The sequence below is a fragment of the Lacerta agilis genome, chromosome 5 (genome assembly GCF_009819535.1).
Source record: "Lacerta agilis isolate rLacAgi1 chromosome 5, rLacAgi1.pri, whole genome shotgun sequence".
NCBI classification, from domain to species: domain Eukaryota; kingdom Metazoa; phylum Chordata; class Lepidosauria; order Squamata; family Lacertidae; genus Lacerta; species Lacerta agilis.
This window is the reverse complement of record NC_046316.1, coordinates 61,787,296-61,810,368: the sequence shown is the minus strand read 5'-3', so window position 1 is coordinate 61,810,368 and position 23,073 is coordinate 61,787,296. Positions and strand designations below refer to the sequence as shown.

The 23,073-nt window shown below is 44.4% G+C and overlaps 1 protein-coding gene across 1 annotated transcript in view; it reads left to right on the top strand.

The window, feature by feature from the left end:
• The window catches only part of CROCC2 (ciliary rootlet coiled-coil, rootletin family member 2), an 87,611-nt gene that overhangs the window by 62,446 nt on the left and 2,092 nt on the right, over positions 1-23,073 (top strand). The window contains exons 26-34 of the mRNA XM_033150206.1: positions 750-917; positions 1,322-1,673; positions 3,104-3,288; positions 6,041-6,161; positions 7,957-8,120; positions 9,762-10,202; positions 12,212-12,358; positions 22,046-22,177; positions 22,678-22,857. Of these exons, the coding sequence (XP_033006097.1) occupies positions 750-917; positions 1,322-1,673; positions 3,104-3,288; positions 6,041-6,161; positions 7,957-8,120; positions 9,762-10,202; positions 12,212-12,358; positions 22,046-22,177; positions 22,678-22,857 (1,890 nt within the window). The remainder of the gene's footprint in view (positions 1-749; positions 918-1,321; positions 1,674-3,103; positions 3,289-6,040; positions 6,162-7,956; positions 8,121-9,761; positions 10,203-12,211; positions 12,359-22,045; positions 22,178-22,677; positions 22,858-23,073) is intronic.

Here is a 23,073-nt window from a genome sequence, read left to right as displayed (position 1 = left end):
TACTCCGGCCCTTTTGGGGTTCCTTACATCCAGTTGAGGCTGGTCCATTAGAGTGAGTGAGACACTGGTCCAGCAGCCTTGGTCTGCCCTAAGCTAGCACCACCACCACCTCACCTGCCTGCCTGTTCTCTACAGAGGAGTTGCTCCACTTGTCATTGGCTCTGGCTTTGCCTCCTGTTGGGGTCCCTCCAGACTGGTGTTTTGTTGTGGGTGTATTCTGCAGTGGTGTTTTTGACATCATAATAGTGCATTAGTGGTAGGTTTATTTTATTCTGCTTTAGGTTGTTCTGCAATACTTCTGCAATGCTACCACATAGTTGCTGTCCAGAGGGGGCAGTCCAGAGTGGGACAAAAATAAACCAGAACATTTGTGGTACAAAAAGTTGCAGGATTTAAACAGGAAGTTGCGGGGTATGCATTGATTTGGAAAGGAAGCAGTGTGGCCACCCCAAAATGTTTGCAGGTGCAAATAGTATTGAAAGTGGAGTAACCTGTGACACACACACACACCGGTAATATCACAAGCACAAATAACAATGATTGTGCAATAGAAATGATGTCTGGAGGGGGGGGGGCCTTGGCCTTTTTGTCTTCTGTCCTACTAGCTCTATATAGTCAATCATTTCACTCTAACAGCAATTGCCAAATGTGACAGTAGGGATCCCTCCCCCCACCCCCACAGAAGCTATTCTCTGAGCATAGAGCCCATACAATAGATAATACCCAGTGTTCTGGCATACCTTTTGCAGGTGAAGGCCTTAGAGAGTGAGAACAGCAAAAAAGCCCAAGAAATCAGTGAACTGCAGCATCGGTTGCTCGAGGAAGAGCAGCAGGAGCAGCAGAACAGCAAAGAGGCTCTGGAACTGAAGCAGAAGATAGCCGGGCTGGAGATCAGCCGTGAATCTGCTCACAAGGAGGTAACGTTGTGGTGGGCGGTGGAGGACAAGATGCAGGAGATGGAAGAAGTAGTGAAAAGTAAGCTGGGAGAGTTGAGGAGGGCAGCTTACTCTTCTTCCATCTCCTGAATCTTGTCCTCCAAGAGGTGGTAGTAGAGATAAGTTGCATGGATGGTTGCATACAGAGGGGAGAAGACAGGGTATCTGTGTGGACCAAGTTTCCTGCAGTCTCATCTACTTTAGCTCTGAGTGTGCAGCAGGATAGCGGCTGGATATAAATCACTTTTATACACGTGGGTGAAGAACCGTGAGTGCAAGCTACATTTACAGCTGTGCTTGGCTTCCCTGTGTCCTGAGAAGGTGGTGGTGTGGGCGGTGGGAGTGCCCGTACATTGCCATGGCCTGCCGACCTTGTTCTCTTTCAGGTGCTGAGCTTGCGGAAGAAGCTGTCTGCCATGGAGGCAGAAAGCCGGCTTCAGGAGCAAGACCTTGTGCAAAGCCTTGCCGAGAGCCGTGCAAAGGAGAAGAAGCTGAAGGACGATCTTCATCACCTGGAGATGAAGCTGCAGGAAGCCAGCAGGGCAGGCGAGAGCCTCCAGATGCGCCTCAGCACCTGTGAGGGGCGTTCCCAAGGCCTGGGAATAGAACTAGCCAAAGCGGAGGCAGCCAAGAGGGAGGTTGAGCTGAAGCTCGTGGCACTGCATTCGGCTCTGCGCCGCACGCTGGGGCTTGGCAGCCGGAGTCCATCGCCACAAAGATCCTGTTCTCCAGTCAAAGGTCAGAAGGCTCCTAACAAAAGTATCCTTCATATGCTGTGCATTAAATTTCAGCTAAGCAATAACTGCAGTAGACATCAACCTCTAATTGTGGTAATGAAATATGCTCCTAGCTAAGGAAATTAATCTATTGGGGCTGGACAACCTTCTGTTGAATGCCACATACCCTTGAGAGAATCTGTTGGAGGCCACACATCATTGTGGTCAAAAGTTGATAGGACCACCAAACATTTCACTTTTTCTTTTTCTTTCTCTGCTTTCCACCACCTTTTTTCCTTTACAGTCTCTGCCAACTCCTTCCTTCCTTCCTTCCTTCCTTCCTTCCTTCCTTCCTTCCTTCCTCTCTCCCTCTCTCTCCATATATATTTATGCTACCCTCTGCGTACCACGCACTGGAATAGATTGAGGGCTGCAGGTTGCTCACCCCTGATTTATACCAATGCACCTGGTACAGCTATGGGTGTAGGAAATGTGGTTGCTTTCTTAAAATAAGGTCGTTTGCCACCACTTAAGCAGTGGTCTTGGTGAGCAACCAGGGAGCGCGTCATAGCTCAGTGGTAAAGCAAGTGATTTGTGTGCAGAAGCACTTGCTTCCCAGATTCAATTCCTGGCTTCTCCAGTTCAAAAGATGCCAAGTAACAGGGCTGAGGAAGACGGAGCTAGTATAAGCAAGCTGCATGTGTTCACTGCTGTGCTCAGGATTCCGTTTTCAGTTTGTAAGACTGCTACTGAAAGCCAAGTCCTGCCTCTGGCAGTGGTTGCTCATGCCCTGACTGCTATTGCCCGAAGGACATTTTTAATCCTCACATCATGTATCTGATGGTTGTGTATCTTAACAGGTCTCTCAGTCCTGGGAAGAAGTCATAGTTCAGTCGGACAGCACCTGACATAGTTCAGTCATTGGCACATCCAATTAAAAAGGATTAGGTATCAGACAATGGGAAAGATCTCTACCTGAGACCTGGGGAGTTTTTGATAGTCAGAGTAGACAATGCTGGGCTAGGTGTATAGAGAACCTAAGCTTTGTATAAGGTGCTTCCTATATTTAAAGACCCCTTTAAATATATTCTGAGTTGTGCAGAATTTCCTTCCCTTTAAAGGTAAAGGTAAAGGGACCCCGACCGTTAGGTCCAGTCGCGAACGACTCTGGGGTTGCGGCACTCATCTCACTAAAGGGCCAAGGGAGCCGGCGTACAGCGTCCGGGTCACGTGGCCAGCATGACTAAGCCGCTTCTGGCGAACCAGAGCAGCGCACAGAAACGCAGTTTACCTTTCCGCCGGAGCGGTACCTATTTATCTACTTTCACTTTGACGTGCTTTCGAACTGCTAGGTTGGCAGGAACTGGGACCGAGCAATGGGAGCTCACCCCGTCGCGGGGATTCGAACCACCGACCTCCCTCTTTGGCTTCTGAGACTTTATGTTTCCACAGGAAGCAGTGGCCGGCAGACACCTGCCTCCCGCACTGGGTCTCCTGAGAGGAGCCGCTCACGTTCCCCATTTCACCAACCTTCTCCTCTCAGAGGTGACCAAGTCACAAGTGAAATTGACCCAGATGTAGTTCGAGATGCTTTGAGGGACTTCCTTCAGGAGCTGCGGGACACTCAGAGAGAGAGGGTGAGTAATGTCATCTCTTTCATTTACTGTTTTTCTTTTAGGTATGTATGTATCCCATGAAGCTCTGGAAAGCATGAGGTTAGGGTAATGAGGTTGAGACCAGGTGGGAGGAACCTTATGCCCACCAGCTCTTGACTTCTATAATCCCTCCATCTGTAAGAATTTGTGCACACACAATCATATTGTCAGCAGTGCAATATATGACACATTACCTCACTTTTATTGAAAGGCATGCATACTGTTCGTGGGGCTGCACATAATTAGATTTGTGTTAAGGACTCACTATGCTATAGGTAGGGGAGCCTTCTGCAGTCTGAGGGCCACATTCTCCTCTAGGCAACCTTCTTGGGGCCACATGCCAATGGTGGGCAGGGCTAGAGGCAAAAGTGAGCAGGAAAATGGATGTAAATTTTACCTTAGTACAGTAGGCTAATTTCTATGCACACTCACACACCCGTCTCTATCCTTTATCCAGACAAGCCAGAGGCACTATTAGACAAAAAACGGACATGGGTGGCACTGTGGTCTAAACCACTGAGCCTCTTGGGCTTGCCAGTCAGAAGGTTGACTGTTCATGAAGCTCCTGTTGCTCTGTCCCAGCTCCTGCAGTTTCGAAAGGACATCAGTGCAAGTAGATAAATAGGTACCGCTGCAGCGGGAAGAGCCAGAAGCAGTTTAGTCATGCTTGCCACATGGTCCGGAAAGCTGTCTGTTGAAAAACACTGCCCCCCTTGGCCTGCAAGCGAGATGAGCCCCACAACCCCATAGTCGCCTTTGACTGGACTTAACCGTTCAGGGGTCCTTTACCGTTTGTTGTTGTTGTTGTTGTTGTTTTTTACTATTAGACAAAATGCCAGAACGTTTTCCAGACAGGCAGGGCCAGTGAGGGTTGTGGCTTAGGGAGTGTTTCGAATCCCGATGGAGAGGCCTTCACTGCAGCTGTGAACTCACTGACTAGCTTTGGACAGATCACCATCTCAGCCTCAGTTCTCCAAATGTATAATGGAGACAGATTAGCGATGTAAAGATTACAAAGTGGTTTAGAAAATATTTATAAAAGCACGACCAATAAATATAACTGAAATGATCAATGTGAGATCACACTGCTCCAAGCCTCTCCCTGTGGCTTGAGCCTCTGCCTACTTGCCATTTCCTTTCCTCCCAGTATTTTGCTGTAAAAGTCTCAGCCTTTCTTCCCCATGCCCAGTCCTGACACTCTGACCACCCCCTGCCAAAAACAAGGCATTAAAAAAAAAAATCCATATTTCTGCAAAAAGATTTTTGTAACTAGAGCAAAAGCATGCAAATCAAGTAAATATGTGTTTAATAAATGTGTGATTTATTACAGCCACGTAATGTAATTATTTTTTAGCACAGAACTTTAGACCTTTTGAATGCGTGTTGTTCCATGCTTTTCTGAGCCCAGGCCAGAGAAAGGAAGAGTAGTTTCCACCCCTGGCAGGGCGCAGGCTCAGGGCCACTAGTTTGCTTAGGTTGTGCAAGGACCCACTTCATTCGCCCTGCCTTATAATCCATTAGGCTATCCCAGTTCTGTTTAGCAGGAGCCAACCTAGCTCAGCTTGACCCCAAGTTGACTTCAAAGACATATGTTTAGCAACATTCAAGGGCAGTTCAGCCCTTTCTCTGTCATGTGCTATTTATTGCTCAAAAGCATGCCTCTTGTAAAAATGCATAAATATTTATACTGTACCAGAATAATTAAAAAAACATGGTCTGTCATAATAATCACAGCATCAGATCATCCAGTGGCCTTTCTGACAAATGGAGAAACGGATAAATTTTTTAATTCTTTGGGGCTGCATAAAATCTAAGGCATTCCTTGCTTTGTTGTCTTGTCCCACCAGGATCCTAGAGTTCAATGTTAACATGCAGTAACCAAAAAGAATGTCTACAATCAATAACATCTTTCAGTTAGCAGCTTTGTAGCCCTGGCCTATTCTCCTTTGCTCAAAATTAAATCCCATTGAGTTCAGATTACAACCTTAACTGTTCGTGTTTACTCAGTGTTCAGTGTGACTTATCCCTGAGTAAGTCTACATAGATGCACATAAAGGAAAGTAGTGTGCCCTGGAAATACTTTGGTGAGGCCTGTTGTCTTCAAATTATTATTGCCTCAGGCCCTGGTCTCAGGGAAGACTACTCAATGTAATGCTTAATTTGTAAAATAATAGCATGCTTTCCAACATTTCATAGATGAAAAACAGGACATGCTTGCGATGCCCCTGTTCCTCAGACTAAGGGATTGCTGGCTTAGCACTCCCCACCTCAGATACATATTGCTGATGACTGCACTCTGCATGCTATATTCATTTATTCTGCAGGAGCCTATCATCTACTGATTTAAAAGGCGAGGGGGTGGTTGTTCTTTGACACTAGAAATCTTAATTGTCAAAGAAATATGTTGCCAACAATTGAAAGCATACCACAGCAACTGTGTGAAATGGCAGGCTGCCAACGCATGGGGCCTTATTATTCTAACAAGAAGAAGTTTTTTTAATATAAATATTTATATATTAGTAGCTGGGGAGGCAGTTAGACCCTTGGATGACAAGGTCAAAGGAGTTGTAAAGGAAGATAAAGAAACTGCAGAGAAGCCAAAAGATGGGACAGAAATTGCAAAATGGATGCATTAAAGTAACAAAATGCAGTTTCATATCCCAGGTGTACTTCTTGGTCTTCTCCGGTGAGAAGCTAAGGATATCAAGGGAATGTCTATATATCTTGTTTGCAGGATGAACTGAGGATTCAGATTATGAATATGAGCCGTCAGCTGAATGAAATGGAATCTGATCGTGACCGGACAAAAAGTCGCATCCTGCAACTCCAGAAGCTCCTAGCAGACTGTGAGGAAGGCATGTTCTCCTTTCTTCCCACCCTTTATCCCTTTCTGCGTATTATTTTCTATACCTCTCTGTGGGTGCCTCCTTTCTTTATCTTGCTGGTGCAACTCTTTGCTGGCTTGCTGTGGGCAGAGCTCACAGCTCCTCTGAAGAGCTTCTGCCAGTCACATCAGATTATCTGTCCCAGTACAAGGCAACTTCCTATGTCCCTATGTAGGCATGTGTAATGAAGCTTTAACATTTTAAAAAAATGAAAAGCACAGTCTAGAGCAGGATGGCCCAAGCTTTCCTACCAAGAATACATCACCATGGAACCTGCAGGCCGCACACACTGCCTTGTCATGTGGGGTGTGTGCCAAACTTGACACACACACTTCAGCCCTCACACTGCCTTCCCAAAGCCAGGTAAACAAGGTGCTGGGGGAAGGAGGGATGAGGCTCCAGCAGGGTCCTAGAGCCCTTTCACCTCCTTCCCAAAGCTGGGAAAGCACCAACTAGGCTTTGGGAAGGAGGTGGGAGGACTCTAGGACCCTGTCAGAGCCTTCACGCCTCCTTGCCAAAGCCCAGTGCATCTCTTACCTAGCTTTGGGAAGGCATCACACATGGCCAAGGGCTACCAAAAAAGGCCTCAAAGGCCGCATGCATATTGGACCACCCTAGTCTAGAGGCTTCCTTAACCCTTTTGCTACAGAACATTGGTCTTTTCAGAATCGTTACCCCAAGCAGCTCACTTGGGAAGGTTCCAGATGTGTGTTTAACCACAAATGCATCTGGAACACTGGAGGGCAGAAAACAGCTTGGTAAGGCTTGGGGTTAAGGCTGGTGGCGCTGTGGGTTAAACCACAGAGCCTAGGGCTTGCCAATCAGAAGGTCGGCAGTTCAAATCCCCCAATGGGGTGAGTTCCCGTTGCTCGGTCCCTGCTCCTGCCAACCTAGCAGTTCAAAAGCACAAAGTGCAAGTAGATAAATAGGTACCGCTCCAGCGGGAAGGTAAACGGTGTTTCCATGTGCTGCTCTGATTCACCAGAAGCAGCTTAGTCATGCTGGCCACATGACCTGGAAGCTGTATGCCGGCTCCCTCGGCCAGTAAAGCGAGATGAGCGCCGCAACCCCAGAGTCGTCCACGACTGGACCTAATGGTCAGGGGTCCCTTTATCTTTAAGGCTGAGGGGAAAGGATAAAGCATTCATCTCCCTTGCTGTTTATTTGCTCAGAATGGCAACCTCCCAAAGCTGCTTTTCATTTTTGTAAAAATGGGGGGGGGGACTTTCTTAGATGGATTTGCATATCATGTATACTTTGAACAACAATAAATTGAACATTTCTAAAATTTTGTTCTAAAGAGCAAATGCCATGTGGGTCTGTGGTCTCAGGCAGGGAGGTGCTCCTAAGCCAATTCCTGGGGCGAAACCTTAATCAACCATACAACTTTAGCCATGTAAAATACTAATCTGATTTCCTTCATATAATTGTATATCAGAGGAGTTGGGAGAAAACAAGAAAGATGCCAGCAGGCTATCTTTCCCTATGGGTTTGTTCCCCACCTCCTGACAATACCCCCTTTGTACAAATGGATCCTTCTTTAGGTTTAGGGCAGTTGACAGCTTCTTCCCTTCCAGGGGGGTGGCAATTTGTAAGTGTGGCTTTTATCTGGAAGGACATTCAGTGTCCTTCCCAAAGCATAGGTTCAGCTTAGCCAGGTAGGCAGAGCAATGCAAGAGTGCATGGATGAATTGTTTTTTAAGCACACACCCCATTTTGCAGCCTTCCTTTCCTTTAAAAAGCAGCCTTTTGTTTTCACTTGCAGGCAAACGGGGAGCAGACGGGCGCCTGAGCAGCGCACAGGCAGCACTGATGCTGCAAGAGGAGACGGCTCGGAAAGCGGAGAGGGCGCAGCAGGCCCTTGCAGATCAGGTGGCAGCCCTGGAGCGCAACTTGCACATTTGTCAGGAAAAGAACAGGGAATTTCAGGTGGGCAAGAACCCTCTCCCTGGAGGGGAAAGGCATTCAGTGACATGTCATGGAGCTGCTCCCTCCTGAAGGCCATTTCACATGTTGTGTGTCCATAAACTTAGGTTTACACAGCTGCAACCAGCCCTTGCTGTCTGATGAGCGTACCGGTATGATACACATTTCCGAATGCTTTCTTCTCACCCACACTTTGCAGTTTTAGGTGTGCACTTTAAAATCCCTTGTGTGTAGACACATACGCTCAGAGCTGTCCTAACAGTAATTGTTGGCAAAATGCCCTACAGGGTGGGGGGAGAGAAGTTAATAATATTGCAACCAAAGATGCTAATCCTAAAATGTAGATGCTGGGACTTCCTTTTTAGTAGATATGCATTGAGTTGAGCTACAAGGCACTTTAACTGCGTGAATGGGCAAACCGGTTTGTGAAGCTTATTAAAAGGCGGTCCAAAAATATTTTAAATACAGATATCTCAAAGATCTATAAATACAAGTACCTTTTTTATAAAAAATCAAGATCTAAAGAGGGTTTGTAAAGAGTTAAGCAGTGACTGGGGGGGGGGGGTATAAGGGTATAACTTGCTTTAATGCACACACAAATTACCTACTCTGGTTCTTAAAATAGAGGTGTGAGCAAATTAGTGCTAGAGAAACCCCAGCGGAAGAATTGCTGCTTTTTCTTCTTCTGAAGGGACTTTACCCAGCTGTTTAAAGAGCACTTTTTATTCCAACTGGCACCCTCAAGCAAGGGTCTGGCTGTGTTGACTGCTTGGGCTAACATGGACTGTTTGGGTGGAGTTTCATCCTGTGTACATTATCACCTGTCTCCATAAAAAAATATTGATTCTTTCCATTTCTCTCTGTAATGCTACCATGAGGCTGTGTGATGTGGTAAGTTTCCATGTAAACGGGGCCTGTAATTCACATTGTGATCTTGGCAATATGCTGAGTGGCATCCAGATGGTGGCTAGAGGCTGACGGTGGGGATGGGGATTTGGGGACCATCCTGAATACTGCAGCTTAGTCCTGGGTCCTGGGCTGGTAAATAAATGAGCTTGGGAGTGTTGCTCACCCTTTCGACACTCCCAGCCAGTAATGGCAGCACACATCACTAATGTGCAGCCTGAAGTCCCCTTTTTCCCCTCTCCCCTTCTTTCATTTTACACCTCTCTTTGAAGCTCAGATATTTTATCAAAGGACTGACTCAGGGCACACCATTAGGTACGGTGAAGCTTCTGTCTCAGGCAGCACATACGAAGGGTGGGGGTAGAGGCCCACCTACATTGCCCTTGAGCACCCTAAGCTAGCCTGCCCTGCACCTCCCAAAATATGTGGCCCTCAGGTTGATGGATGTACATGGATTGGGGGAGGGTGCCATATTATCCTTTGCACCAGGCAGCAGAATATATTGAACCAGACCTGCACTCATTTCTCATTGCTTTATAAATGGGTACACATTCACACATACAGTTTGCTTTTGCTCCACATCAGGCCCAGCGCTGGTTCTTGCACCTGCACAGCAAGGCTGCAATGGCATCCAGTCTTGTTCACAAAGGACTTTCTCCTTTTCCTCTGCAAGTATGGGCCAAAAGAAAAGTGACCAGTGGTGTTCATGTTGGGGGTTTATTATTATTATTATTCTAGGAGAAAGTCAACAAGTTGAAAACCAAGGAAGCCAAGCTAGAGACAGAGAAGTGGAAGCTGAAGGAAGTCCTGGAGGCGGCAGAGAACAGGGCCACCAAGTTGGATCTGAGCCGCAGGGCTGCTGAAGGAGAACTGCAGCGGGCCCAGCTCAGCCTCACTGAGAGGGATGCAGAGATCCAGTCCCTGCAGGAGCAGACCCAGGTGCTCCGCTGCCAGTTGGGTGACAAAGAGAGCCAAACCACCCAGCTGCAGCAGGAGCTAGACCACTTGACCCATTCTCTGGCCAGGACTGAGGGCACGGAAAGCCATCTAAAGGACCGGGTGCAAAGCCTGTCTCAAGCTCTGTCTGATGCTACCTCTGGCTCCTCCTCCCTCCAGGAGAACGTCTCCCAACTGCAAAGGGCCCTGACTGCTGCAGAGCAAGACCGTCGGCTACTCCAGGTAGTAGGAATCAGCTGCTTCAAATGTTCAGCCACTGCCTGTTTGTGTGTGAAGAGAAAGCATCTCTCCTGAGCCAAATAGTATGTGCCCTCCTGTAAAAAGTGTTGTGTAGACTAGTCCCACCCCAATGCTCAGCACCTGCTACATCCAGTGGCCACCTATTCCCCAAATGATCTATCCCTATTTCCTTTTGATACCGCAAATTGCGAGGGGTGGCACATTCAGAATAATATATGTAAGCAAAAATGAAGGGCCTGTTTTATATTGTGCATGTGTGCACAAGTACAGTATATTAGGTTAACATAGTGTGTGTTGGGTAGGAATAAATGAATCTCAATTTTTGGTTTGCTCAATTTTTTTTTCTAGCTTTATCTTCAGTACTCCAAATTTCTGCAGGAATTTTTGTTTTATTTAATAAAACAACCCTTATGACAATTCATCAGCATTTTAGTGCTCCTAATGAATACATTTTTGCATGCAGTTTTGACAAATATACACATTTTTTTTGCAAGCAAGTTTCTCTGATATGATGCCTTTTTGAATGGTATTTTGCTAATATATGTGTTTTTATGCACACTTTACCCAACACATTGCTTGGCTGGAAAACTTCACTGCAAAATTCAGAGAAGTGCAAATTTTGAATGATGGCTGTGTTTCAGTTTGCATATTGTTCTGGAAAATGTGCATTTGGTAAATTCACCTTTACTGTGAACAGAGTTGAATTTCTCCCCTGACCCTAGTGTTGGGTGACTCCAGGAAAGTTCGTGCTTTGGCTTGGCTCCGCTGGAGTTTCTACAGGCCCTATTGTTTTGTACCAAATACTCTCTCCACCCATTCCTCCCAAGGAACATATGAAATTGCAAACTAATTGAAAGAGTTGAGTTTTTACCTGGTTCAAAAGCCCTGAGGAAGTTGGGAATAGCCATAGGCTGTCTCCAGGAGTATCTTGAGACAGAGGCTGTGGTTAAAATTATTGGATCCAATGAAGTGAAAAGGCTGGCCTAAGTGTCTATATCTACTCGATAACTAAGTCCCTTCAATGCATGGCAAATATTCAGCATTCTGATCAGACAGCATGAAATCTTAACGTATGTTGGAAAGACTCCTTATGCTGGGTTGTATCACGTCTGTGCCTTTCTAACAACTCATAGGGAAAATTCCAAAACGCAGATCCTTTTTGCCATACCTCCATGATTAAACCAACACTCAGCAATCACCTAGATGTAAATAATCTGGATGGGCCATAGCTCAGTGGTAGATGACATGCTTCTCATGCATAATGTCCCTGGACCTTCTATGTGAGAGTGAGAGAAAGCCCTGCCTGAATCAATGGAGAGCAGCTGCCAGTTTGTACAGGCTAGTACTGAGCTAGATGGTCCAATGGTCTGACTTGATATAAGTCAGCGTCTTGCGTTCCTAATTCTTTTCTGGAGGGATGTCCATACAGAGAGTAAAACACTTTCCAGCAGGACAATTAGTTCCTTTCTGCTGGCTTGAACTGACAAGAAACTAGAGGCAGCATGATGATTTGGCTGTGTATGTACGAATCACAAAAAATGGTATTTGACCAATAAATCTCACCACAAACAGTACATATCAATTCAACCAAGTGGTTTTGGCCCGTTCTGTTTCTTTCTTTCCCCCCAATAGATTTTATTAAAGTTTGAAAGAAAATATTCAAAGATTAATATCAAATATCCAATACCTTTTTAATGAAAGATAAAACACTAATCTAAATAAAAACACAAAAGAAATGAAAAGAGGAAAGCTAAAAGAAAAAAAAGAACTTCCAATTCTTCGTCTGTCAGCTATATATAGAAAATTGTTTAAAACTACCACTCCAAGGTAACATCCAACATTTCCACTTTCTATAAAGCACTATTTTCTTCAGTCCTCAAACCCAGATATTATAAGTTCATTTTCTTTTTCACATAAAAAGTCTATAAGGAGTTTCCAGTCTTTAGTGGGCGCATTCTGTTTCAATTGATTTCTTTTTCCCCCTGTTTCAGGATCGCTTGGACTCCATGCGGCATGCATTGTCAGAGAGCAAGAGGCAGAACCATAGCTTGACGGATACAGTACATTTGCTGCAAGATCAGCTGGGTGAGATGGAACTGCAATGCAGAAACCTGGAAGGGCAGTTGGAACATTTCCAAGTGAGTAATGACGAGAAGAGGAGGATGAAGCAAGAGACAGTGGTCTTATGGATGTAGCTATCTCACACTTGTGATTACTGTATATGGATTGCATGCAGCAGGCCACATCTCACAAGCATCTATTGGAGAGTGCCCATGCTTTCACTGGTGATGAGTGACAAAGCTTCCTTTTCTAACCCCATGCAAATTTAGGAATTCCATAGAACAGCTAATCCAAGCCAGTTTTCTGTAGGTGCTGGTCCACTGTTTGATACTTCCAGGAAGCCCACTGGGACTTCTACAGGCTTGTTGTCAGCAGATCAGCACTGACATTAAGGCTCACAATTGTTTCTTGGCAGCTGCATTTCCAACTGCTTTACACCTAATGTTGCATATGACAACAGTTGTGGGACAGGTGGCTTTGGTTTGGGGGAAATGGCCTCACAGGCCAAATTGGAACCTAATTTGGCCAGTTTACTGAAGGTTCCTCACTGCTGATCTGAGGCTAAAAGATTGTTACTCACCTTTGCAGAACCTATTGTTCCATCTCATCTTTCAAGTGCACAGTTTTGTTGAAGAAGGGAATTATACCCACCTGAGCATTCAGGAATATTATCAACTGCCTTCTTCTGTCAGGCTTCGGGGAATCAGATCCCTCCCATGGTGGCAGCCAAGAATCAATGAAACGATAAAAGTTCTTACCAAGCAATTGATTCAATAATTCACAGAGAGCGACAAAGGAATGCAGCCTTCCCTAAATAATGGCACTGCTCCAAGTAAAGTCCCATCCGCCTACGTCATCCCTATTCTATGTCACCCCTGTGTCAGCTAATCTGAGCTTTCTGCCTCTGAGCTCTCTGTTCTACTACCCGCAATGCACGCCTAGTGCTGGGAGGGGAGGTCAGGAATGTTTTCCAAGGACACTGAATGTGTCAGCTGTCTCTCCCCTGGTGCTGCTTCTTCCTGCTGTTCCTCTCCCAATATTTCCCAGCTTCTGCCCTCTGCAGCCTCTGAACTATGCCCTTCTGCAAACCACTGTTCTAAATCTATCCTGTCTTGTTCTCAGGAAGGTTCAGGAGAAGGTCCCCACCATTCCTCCTCAGTCCAGCCCCTGACATCATCTGAGCCCTAGCAATAGGTTAAGGCTGAAGCCCCAAAGCAGATTCTAAGGGCATTATGCACTTCCCATGGGGCCTGAACCCAGGACTCGTTTAGCTAGGATGAAACTTTAGTTAAGAGATTCTGAGCTGAAGGAGTCTATTGAAGACACTTTTGATGCAAATCTAATTACTTATTTTAATTCCCTTCCTATTCTAGAGCAATCATGACAGAATTGGATTTGTTAAGATGTAGACTTCTAAAAATAAGAGGAGAACAATTTCCTTCCTTGGTAACTCCAGGGAGTGTTTCATGGATGATGTATTGGTATCTCCCACAATAGAACCTCAGCCAGCTTGGTCAAAATCTTAGCAAAAATGATAGATTCTGGCAAAAACCTTCTCTCTGCAAAAAATAATAATTTTATGCAGTTAACTAGCAACCTCTAATCATCAGAAGATGGGAGGCACACAAAGAATGTTGAACAACTTTTTAAAAACGTTCTAACAATTCCCCGATTCTTGTTCAGCCTTCTCCATCTAGTGACAGAAGTGTATTTGAAAATGCTTAAGGGGACCTTGATAAAATAATTGCTTTGGACTGACATTTGAAGTTTCTCTCCTGGAACCTTATGGGCTAGAGTAACAAATTATATTATTTGGCTTTTATTACCCCCCCCCCGAATTTGATATTCTGTGCTGGCAAAAGCATAGTCCCTAGAGTCAAATCCTCCTTCACTACAGGGATATTATTCATATATTATTCCTTTGTTTAAAACACATTTGAAAGGGAGGCTATTGGACGCTTAGTTACTTCCGCTTCAGTTTACCTAGATGTTAACATTCAAACGTTGAATAGTATTTATCAGAAAAGTTTTCAAGTACCTTTGTTTCAGGGTAAGCAGATGGATAATCTGCTTTGTACGAATGATTGTTGATGCATCTTGAATTTCAGTTTCCTAAAGCTAAATTTGTACTATGTGGAGATTTTTAACTCACAACTTGGCTCTGGCCTATGTGGGTGAGCAGAAAACACTCTACTACTAGTAAGGCAAGCCTTTTTCTTAGATAGAACATTGCATGATAAATTCTGGCCTGAAACTTCTTGAACTTTTATCCTTTCATCAACTGTATTGTCTTCATGGTATTAAATACGATAGGAACCCATGCCTTTTACTCCAATTGAGGTGCTAGTGAGGGCCTCGTGTTGTCATTTTCTTTTTCTTTTTTTAAATCTGAGGTTCATAAGTTTAATAGCAGGGTTGAAAGTGATCATTATTTGCCAATTCTGCTATATAATACTAAGGTGTGGTATCAGGTATGGGGCACGTGGACAAGCCTGGGGGGAAACAGCCTGGTGAGCCTAATCTTACCTGTGGGCTAAATGTTCCCTTTGCCTACAGCTATCTGTGCTGTTGGCCATGATTATTGACAGATATTAGACTTTTCTTAAGAGTAGCTGCTGGGCTAGAAGATGTTCCACATTCAATCTTATTTTGTCCTTTCTACTTAAGTTTCCTATTTTATTGGGATTACACTCTGAAACCACACCAGGAAAGATACATTATTTGTTGCCAGAGACTGACCTTTCTGCAATGTACCAGTATATGGTGTCTCCTTTAGCGCTTGGTGATACAAGGATAAATGGGGAAATGCTTTTGGAGATAGCTACAAATTGTCATGATGATGCCCTTATTTGAGAGAGAGAGCAAGAGAGAGCGAGAGAGAGAGAGAGAGAGAAAGAGAGAGAGAGAGAGAGAGATTGCCTGTTTTTCATATCCCTTGCTTTTTATCCTTGAGTCTGGCTTTTATTTGCTATATTTTACATTTTTCTTACATGGCTGAGCGAATGAAACTTCAGTACCAAATGTTAGTAGAGTGGCTGTGAGCATAATGTAATGTGTAATGTAATAGTGCAATGTAAACAAATAGCATTATGTATGCTTTTCCTAATTCATACGCATTTCATATTAACTTTAGTATAGAATAATAGTGAAGAAATATGAGAAATTTAAAAAATACAATGCTTATTCTTACATAGTTATATCCCTTCACAAGAATGCATGCTGTAGCTTATGGCACTCTGCATCTTTAGGTTTCAAAGGATAAATATCAGTAATAAACTTCCATTAATTTGCCTTTAGGCTATATGTGTAAATACATGTGCTATTCAGTGGTTTACACTATAGGGTATGGACCTTTCACGTGGCTGTTTTGAAAAATGTAGAGATGAAAAGAGAACCTTGCTCAGTCCCTTTCTGTCCCTTCAGGCACAGAACTTCAGTCACTTTCTGCAAGTGGGGAGAGAGTGTTTGTTGGGTATAACTTTTGTTCCGTGGCCCCTGTCCAATGACTTCCCAGTACACACAAAATTACTGCTCTCAAATTCTTTGAATGCAGTCCAAATAATGCATTCAGAACTCTTCATTAAAGTAAAATCTCAGCTCTCACAAGCACACATTTATGCATGCACATCCTCAGGCTACCTGCTTTCCTCTCCTCTTCAGAGAAGCAACCAACAACACACAGCTCCAAGGAGCTGGTTCAAGTTCACAGAAATAATTTGTCACACATGTGTTTGGTATCAGCAGGGGCACTCTTGGATCAGCCTAATTAGCTGTAGTGATGGAGAAACAAAATCCAAACCATGTGGCAGATCCTTCTCCTAAAGTTCATGTAAGCCTCTTCCAGTCAACCTTTGTCCCTTCCAACCCCCCACCCCACCCCACCCCCCCAAAATCTATATGTATAAGTTTCCACATCTTTAGTCAATCCTTGTCTCTTCTCCCTACTTTGTCAACAAACTTGCACTCTCTGCTGCATTTTTAGCAGGGAGTGGGCTTGCTTCAGTTCCCAACCAGCTTGATACAACTGGAATGTATAGATTGCTGCCTCCAGATGTAATCTGAAGTGAGTGGGAACAGCAAGAAATATTCAGGGCTGCCTCCTAGGAAACTCCCCATTTTGAGGTGCATTTGCCTGTTTTAAGAGGCCATGTCATTAAAGCTTAGCCTAACATGATAGTGCCAGAAATCCTTCCATTTTAGCTGCACTTTTGATACTGAGTTGTACTGTGAGATACCACATTTCTGTGTCACAGTTGTCTATACTGCATTTGAAAGATTAGAGGAGGGTTTGGGTGGGGAATACTATACCATGGTCAAGCTCTGTGAGTATCGAAACCAGAGATTGCAGGAGTGGGGCTCAAAATCATCTTTTCTCATCTCCTGAATATGCAATTAGTCTTTAGGCTACAAACTTTGCCTCGGCACCTAAATCTGGTTTCTTTTCAGCAGCTCTACTCTATTAATCAGCCTCTGATTTGCAGACCAACTTACTCAGTGGATAATTCACCCCTGAAAATGGGCATCTTTGTAGCCCTAAGGACTAAAGTAGACAGTATAGGTATGCTCCATGTGTGAATACATTTAATGTGCCTGGATTATTGCTATTTAAATAGCAGCTATAAGGGTAGGGAGAATCGGGACTATGGGTGTTTAACCCTCCCTGCACTATAGTCAATATGAAAATTGCTCTCCCCCAAACTGTTATTCACCTCCTGGGGCAAACAGGAGCTTGGGGTGATTTTCAGTGGTGATTACGCAGCACAAAGGGAAATGTAAGGATGACAGATGGTTGGTTCTTTAATTACATATTTTTATCACACAAGAAGGGAGAGAGGCAACTTGTTTTGTTTGCTCAGTCTCCAAATAATGGATGCCACCAATGAGATTTTCCTTTGTTTAAAGCTTATCTCTGAAATACACCCTTCCACTTTGCTGTAACGTAAAGTTGTCCACGTCTCTGTTAGTCTTGCATTACGTTATCCATTCATAACTGCTGAGCACCAGGTGCTGCCATCCGTCGGTGACTCATAGGCCAGATATAAATAACAAGAACCTCCAGAACAGCACAAATGGTAAGGAGAGGGAAGATTGTTCCCGTGAAGTGCTTGTTCTGATGGAACAATTGCCATAGCACAGGCATCTCCAACTCCCAAGAGACTGCGATCTACTCCCACTATAAAAACACTGGCAGTGGATTGACCAAAGTTGATGAGCTTTCTGGAGGGAGACTTCACCAAAGTTGTTGGCCTTATCGTTGTTTAATGTTGGAGCCAGTGTGGTCCAGTAGAATAGAGGGTTGAGCTGTGATCCTGTGGGCTTGGATTTAAATTCTGTGTCAGCCGCAACTATGTTGTGTGACTTCGGGCAAGTTTTTATCTTTCAGCACCAGAAGTGCCTTCTGTGTGGTATAAAGTTTCATGTTTGCAACTGCGTCTGTTTATTTGCCCAGTTCCTCATCCTGAACTGCCTTCCTATCTTTTATTTCTTCTTCCTTTTCTTTTTTGGAAACCCAATTTTCTAGTAATTTACCTTATATGCCCATAATAAAATACAATGGGTATCCCTTACTGCTATTCTTAAAATAGTGTAAAGATAAAAAGAAAGAAGATATCCAAGGTATTGCTTATTCAAGTTAATATTTTGATCCATCAGCTGTGAGATACTATACTACATTGTTGACCATTCCAGATATCTGTAGCTTATTATATAACCCCTGGGTATGTGTATGGTTTGTATTAAAATTGTACTGCAGTGCCTCAGCTAATGGGGATGTGCCATCTCCACCAGATGTCATCTTCCCTAGGAAGGGTTAAAGAATGTCCTTGCCAGGCCCAAGTGTTAGGAAGGGCCAGGCTTGGCATTTTCTACAAGTTATTTATTGTTCATCTTTAATGGATTTTTCTAGCTGTAGAAATGAAGAGGGTGACGAATATGATGTTTTTCTGTTATGGCAAAACAGCATTACAAGCATTTATCTCTGCAAGCATAAAATAGCCTTGTGTGCCGTGCCCCTGAATTCCCCCATGCACAACCCCTTTCCCTGGGTTGGAGGAAGGGGAGAAGCTAGTTAATGAGTTCCAGAAGATCAGCTGTAAATGGCCAGGGAGGGTAATTCATATCAAGCTCATAAAACTCTTTATTGATGTCTCCAGAGGGGAAATCCGGATGTGGCCGTTTATTTATTCTGGATTTTGCTTCTCTCTCTCTCTCTCTCTCTCTCTCTCTCTCTCTCTCTCTCCACTGCCCCCCCCCCCCAATTTAATGTTTTCTTCTGGTAAGTTTTGCATGGAGTTTTAAAGGAATAGAATATCCCATCACCCCAACAGTTATTGGGAAGCTTTCTCCCTCTACACAATGCCACTAACTCTTCCCACCCGCGATTCAGTTCTGCCCCTCTCTTTCCCCTCCCCATAGGGGGGGGAGCCTTGCTTCTTCCAGCATTATAGTTTGCTCTTTTTGGATCTGGATCTCAATTCTATCCAAAATGGTTAGACAGCTAAAGAAATGTGGTGGAGTAGGAGGGTGGGTGGGAATGGGACAGGCTAGATTTGCCATGCTTTTCCTTAACCCATATTTTTTTAAAAAGGAAGGGGTGGCACCTTCGGAGCCATTGGTGGTGTACTTAAGGCCAGCTAGCATGTAAAGACACTCGAACTCAGGACGCAAGGGTGAAACATGCTAAGAGGAAGGCACACTTGGCAAATCCACACCATGATCAACTCCCACCCAGAAACCAATGTCCCCACTGTGGAAGGACATGTGGATCCAGAATTGGCCTCCGCAGTCACTTACAGACTCATTGTTAAAACTGTGTTTATGGAAGACCATCTTACTCGGCTATGAGTGATCGCCAAAGAAGAAGAAGAAGAAGAAAGAACCTAGAAGCTGGCAAAGAAGTACTGTATAACTGACAAAATAAAAAATAAAAAAAATCCTTCCAGTAGCACCTTAGAGACCAACTAAGTTTGTTCTTGGTGTGAACTTTTGTGTGCATGCACACTTCTTCAGATAGTGTGCATGCACACGAAAGCTCATACCAAGAACAAACTTAGTTGGTCTCTAAGGTGCTACTGGAAGGATTTTTTTATTTTTTTATTTGTTTTGACTATGGCAGACCAACACAGCTACCTACCTGTGACTGTATAACTGACATTAGGTGTTACCTTCCTCCATTTGTGTTACATCCACAGTTAAAATCTATGAGCTTCATAAGCCTTCAGCAAAGTGTCTAGCTTAGGTGATTTTTAAAAGAATTAGGGAAATTCATGCAGGCAGTGCTATGGACCATGGCAGCTGTAAATGCAACCATGCGATTCTGCCGCAAAGTATCTCTGATTAACAGGTGCTGCAGCAAGCCCACAGAGGATGGAAGACTCTCTATTGGACTCTGTGAGTTTTGCTGCTGCTTGTGAGTTTTGCAGTAACCTGTTGGAGGCAGAATGTTGGACTATATGGATGCTTTGCCTGACCCAGCAATTGTAATGTTTCACGCTAGACAGTTCTGTCATCATCCCTGAAGAAGTACAAGGATGTGGGCTTAAATCCAATGTTCATGTGTTTCTGCTTTCTTTCATAAAATGCTGTAACCTCCCAACATTTCTATTGTGCTGATTTTTGGAAGCAGTTTCTCCTAATACAGTGGAACCTCGGTTTTCGAACATAATCCGTTCCAGAAGACCATTCGACTTCCGAGGCACTTTCGAAAACGGAAGCAATTACTTCCAGGTTTTCAGTGTTCGGGTTCCAAATTGTTCAGCTTCCGAGATGCTCGAAAACCAAGGTTCCACTGTATGTGCATTTTCACAATTTATTTTATTTTATTGGACGGGATACCTGCATCACAAAATTTGGATAAGTAAAATTTTTGAAGGATGGTTATGTTTTGGTTCTCATACAGTTTCAAAAGGTGTGAATCTGATAAATACAGCTTTAAGTGTGAACTGAATCAGATTTCTCCCCCATCCTACATTTCTTTTGTATACAATAACCTTGGGGTTTATATGAGCCACTTCCATGGGGTTAATAGGATGAAGGGACCACTGTTCCCTTCAGTCCCAGCCAGTGTGGTCAGCCATTGTTGGAGCTGTAGTCTCAAACATTCAGGCAGGGGCAGTGGGTTGTAGAAGGCTAATGTATCCTTTCTTATCCATGTACCGCCAGCATCTCTATCTTTGCATAGGACATTTCTTTTTGTGCTGCTTTCCTTCACCAAACTTGAATCATTAATCATTTTGGTATCTTGCCTGCTCACTTAAGTAGATCATCTCTTCCATCATACCTGTATCCAGTTATCCATCCCATTCACGCCCACAGATAGGCTGGCCCTGTGCATGTTTACTCATGCAAGAGGCAAGTCTCCCAGCATTCAGTGTGGCAGGAAAGTTTTCACAGGACTACAGACTGAATGTGCCCTCCATTAATCTTTCTGACAATGACTCTTCCCGGCCTGGCCTGGCCATTATTCACAGTGATGTGGGCACCTCAGGCAGCAGATGCTGGGAGAAGTGACTTGGTGGAGGACAGAATGCTCTGCCCTGATCCATCACCAATATTGAAGTAAGATTCAACTGTCAGCCCACTTGGCTTCTGTACATAGAACAGGATGGCTATCTTGTCCTTTGCCTCGGGCAGCAAAATATATAAGGCCGGCCTTATTCTCTTTCTCCCTTTTTTAACCCTACAGTCCTGAATAACCACTTCACAGCCCCGCCCCACCCCAGTTCCTAATGAAGTTGGTGAAGGCATCTTCACTAATTTGCCTCATCGTGACCTCCAGCATGGTTCCTTGGAGTCACTTTCTAAGAATCACTTTTGATTTTCATTTAGTTCCCCTCGTCATCATTCTTTCTCATTTCTGGCTGTTCTTTTGGCATTTTCCTGGGAAGTCATTCTTCCTTTACTATAATTAGTTTTATCTGGAGATAATAATAATAATAATAATAATAATAATAATAATAATAATAATAATAATAAGTAGTAGTAGTAGTAGTAGTAGTAGTAGTAGTAGTAGTACCCCGCCCATCTGGCCGGGTTTCCCCAGCCACTGTGGGCGGCTTCCAACAGAGATTAAAATACATGGAAAATATCACACATTAAAAGCTTCCCTGAACAGTGCTGCCTTCAGATGCCTTCTGAATGTAAGGTGGTTGTTTTTGACATGAGATGGGAGGGCGTTCCACAGGGCGGGCGCCACTACCGAGAAGGCCCTCTGCCTGGTTCCCTGTAGCTTTGCTTCTCGCAGTGAGGGAATCACCAGAAGGCCATCGGCGTTGGACCTCAGTGTCTGGGCAGAACGATGGGGGTGGAGACGCTCCTTCAGGTATAGCCTACTGGGCCGAGGCTGTTTAGGGCTTTAAAAGGTCAACACCAACACTCTCCACATTAACACCAAATCTGCAGTGTCAAGTGCGACTTTTAAACTCGCAGGACAAATTCACGATGTTGTGTACTGGGGACTAATTTTAGAAAAAAAGAGAAAACAAAACATGATTCTGCAGTTGTGTCTGACCTGGAGCTAACTGTGCAGTTTTTGCAAGTGCCAAACTGAATAAGTATTGTGGCACTTAATTACATCCCGGTCTCTTCAAGGAATTTTGATGGTTTCAGCCCAGTGGTTGCCCTCTTCTTCACAAACTTTAGCACCTACAAACTTGTCAGGATTTTCCCCAGATTTTCCCCAGGTGTGGGAAGAAAATAAAGCATGTAATGGCAGTATCTGAGCTGTGCCAGTTACTTGATAAGGGATTGTGGTGTCTCCTCTGCAGGCAGAGCATGAGAAATTCAGGAAGGAAGATGACACATTTAGGTTGAGTCACATGAGGGAACAACTGGACCGGTCCCTGAACAGCCTGCAACAGGAATTGGAGGATACCCTGAGGCAAAATGAACACCTGCAGGTCAGCAAGGACTTACTGAACCTGGAAGGGGGAAGGCAGGAGGACATGAAAGCATCTGGTCTGAAGGGACATGAGGCGTGAGAAGGCACATGCTGAGGCTGAGCAGGGTGATATGAAAAACATGAAAGAGAGTGGGTGCTGTGGGTGCTACCTAGTGATAGGTTACACATATTGTGGAGACTAAAGGGATGGGGAGAGGAGGGCAGCTGAGCAGGTTCTTAATTGTGCCCCTTCGCCCTAACAGCAGTTTTCCACCTGAGCTTAAAATGCACTGGGACCATAGGCCTGAGAGCATGTTCCAGCATCTACCTATGTACTGGACTGATCCTAAAAGGGCCGATTATGTTGGTCTCCTTGTATGGGCCCTTTCTTCCTAGTCTTGCAATGAGAGAAAACAGATCTAAGAGCTCCAGGGTATCATTTGACTAAAGCAAAAGTATTCAGTGGGTGTCAGGATCACAACCTCATGAGCTGGACCATATTCTGTGTACTCATTCTAGGCCAAGATTGCAGAGCTGGAACGAACACATGCTCAACAACTGATGGCTCTAACATCCCGTCATCAGCTAGACATGGAGTTGGAAACAGAGAGGCTTCACAGCGCACAGCTCCAGTCCGAACGTAAGCTGGAGTCACGAGAGAGGACTCACCGGCAGAGAGTGAAGAGCTTGGAGGAGCAGGTAGAGTGGAGAACTAGACTGGATATTTCTGTTCATATCCAAATTCCCCAGTGATGCCCAGGTTCTGTGACCAGAATTATTGTGCAAATCAAAAGGGTCTTGCAAAATTTTGTAATGATATTTGGAGTTTTGAGGTGAGAACTGGGGTGATGGTTGGAAGTAGGGGGAAGAACTGGGAGCATGGGCGTTTTTGAAGTCAAAAGGGTGAGGACATGG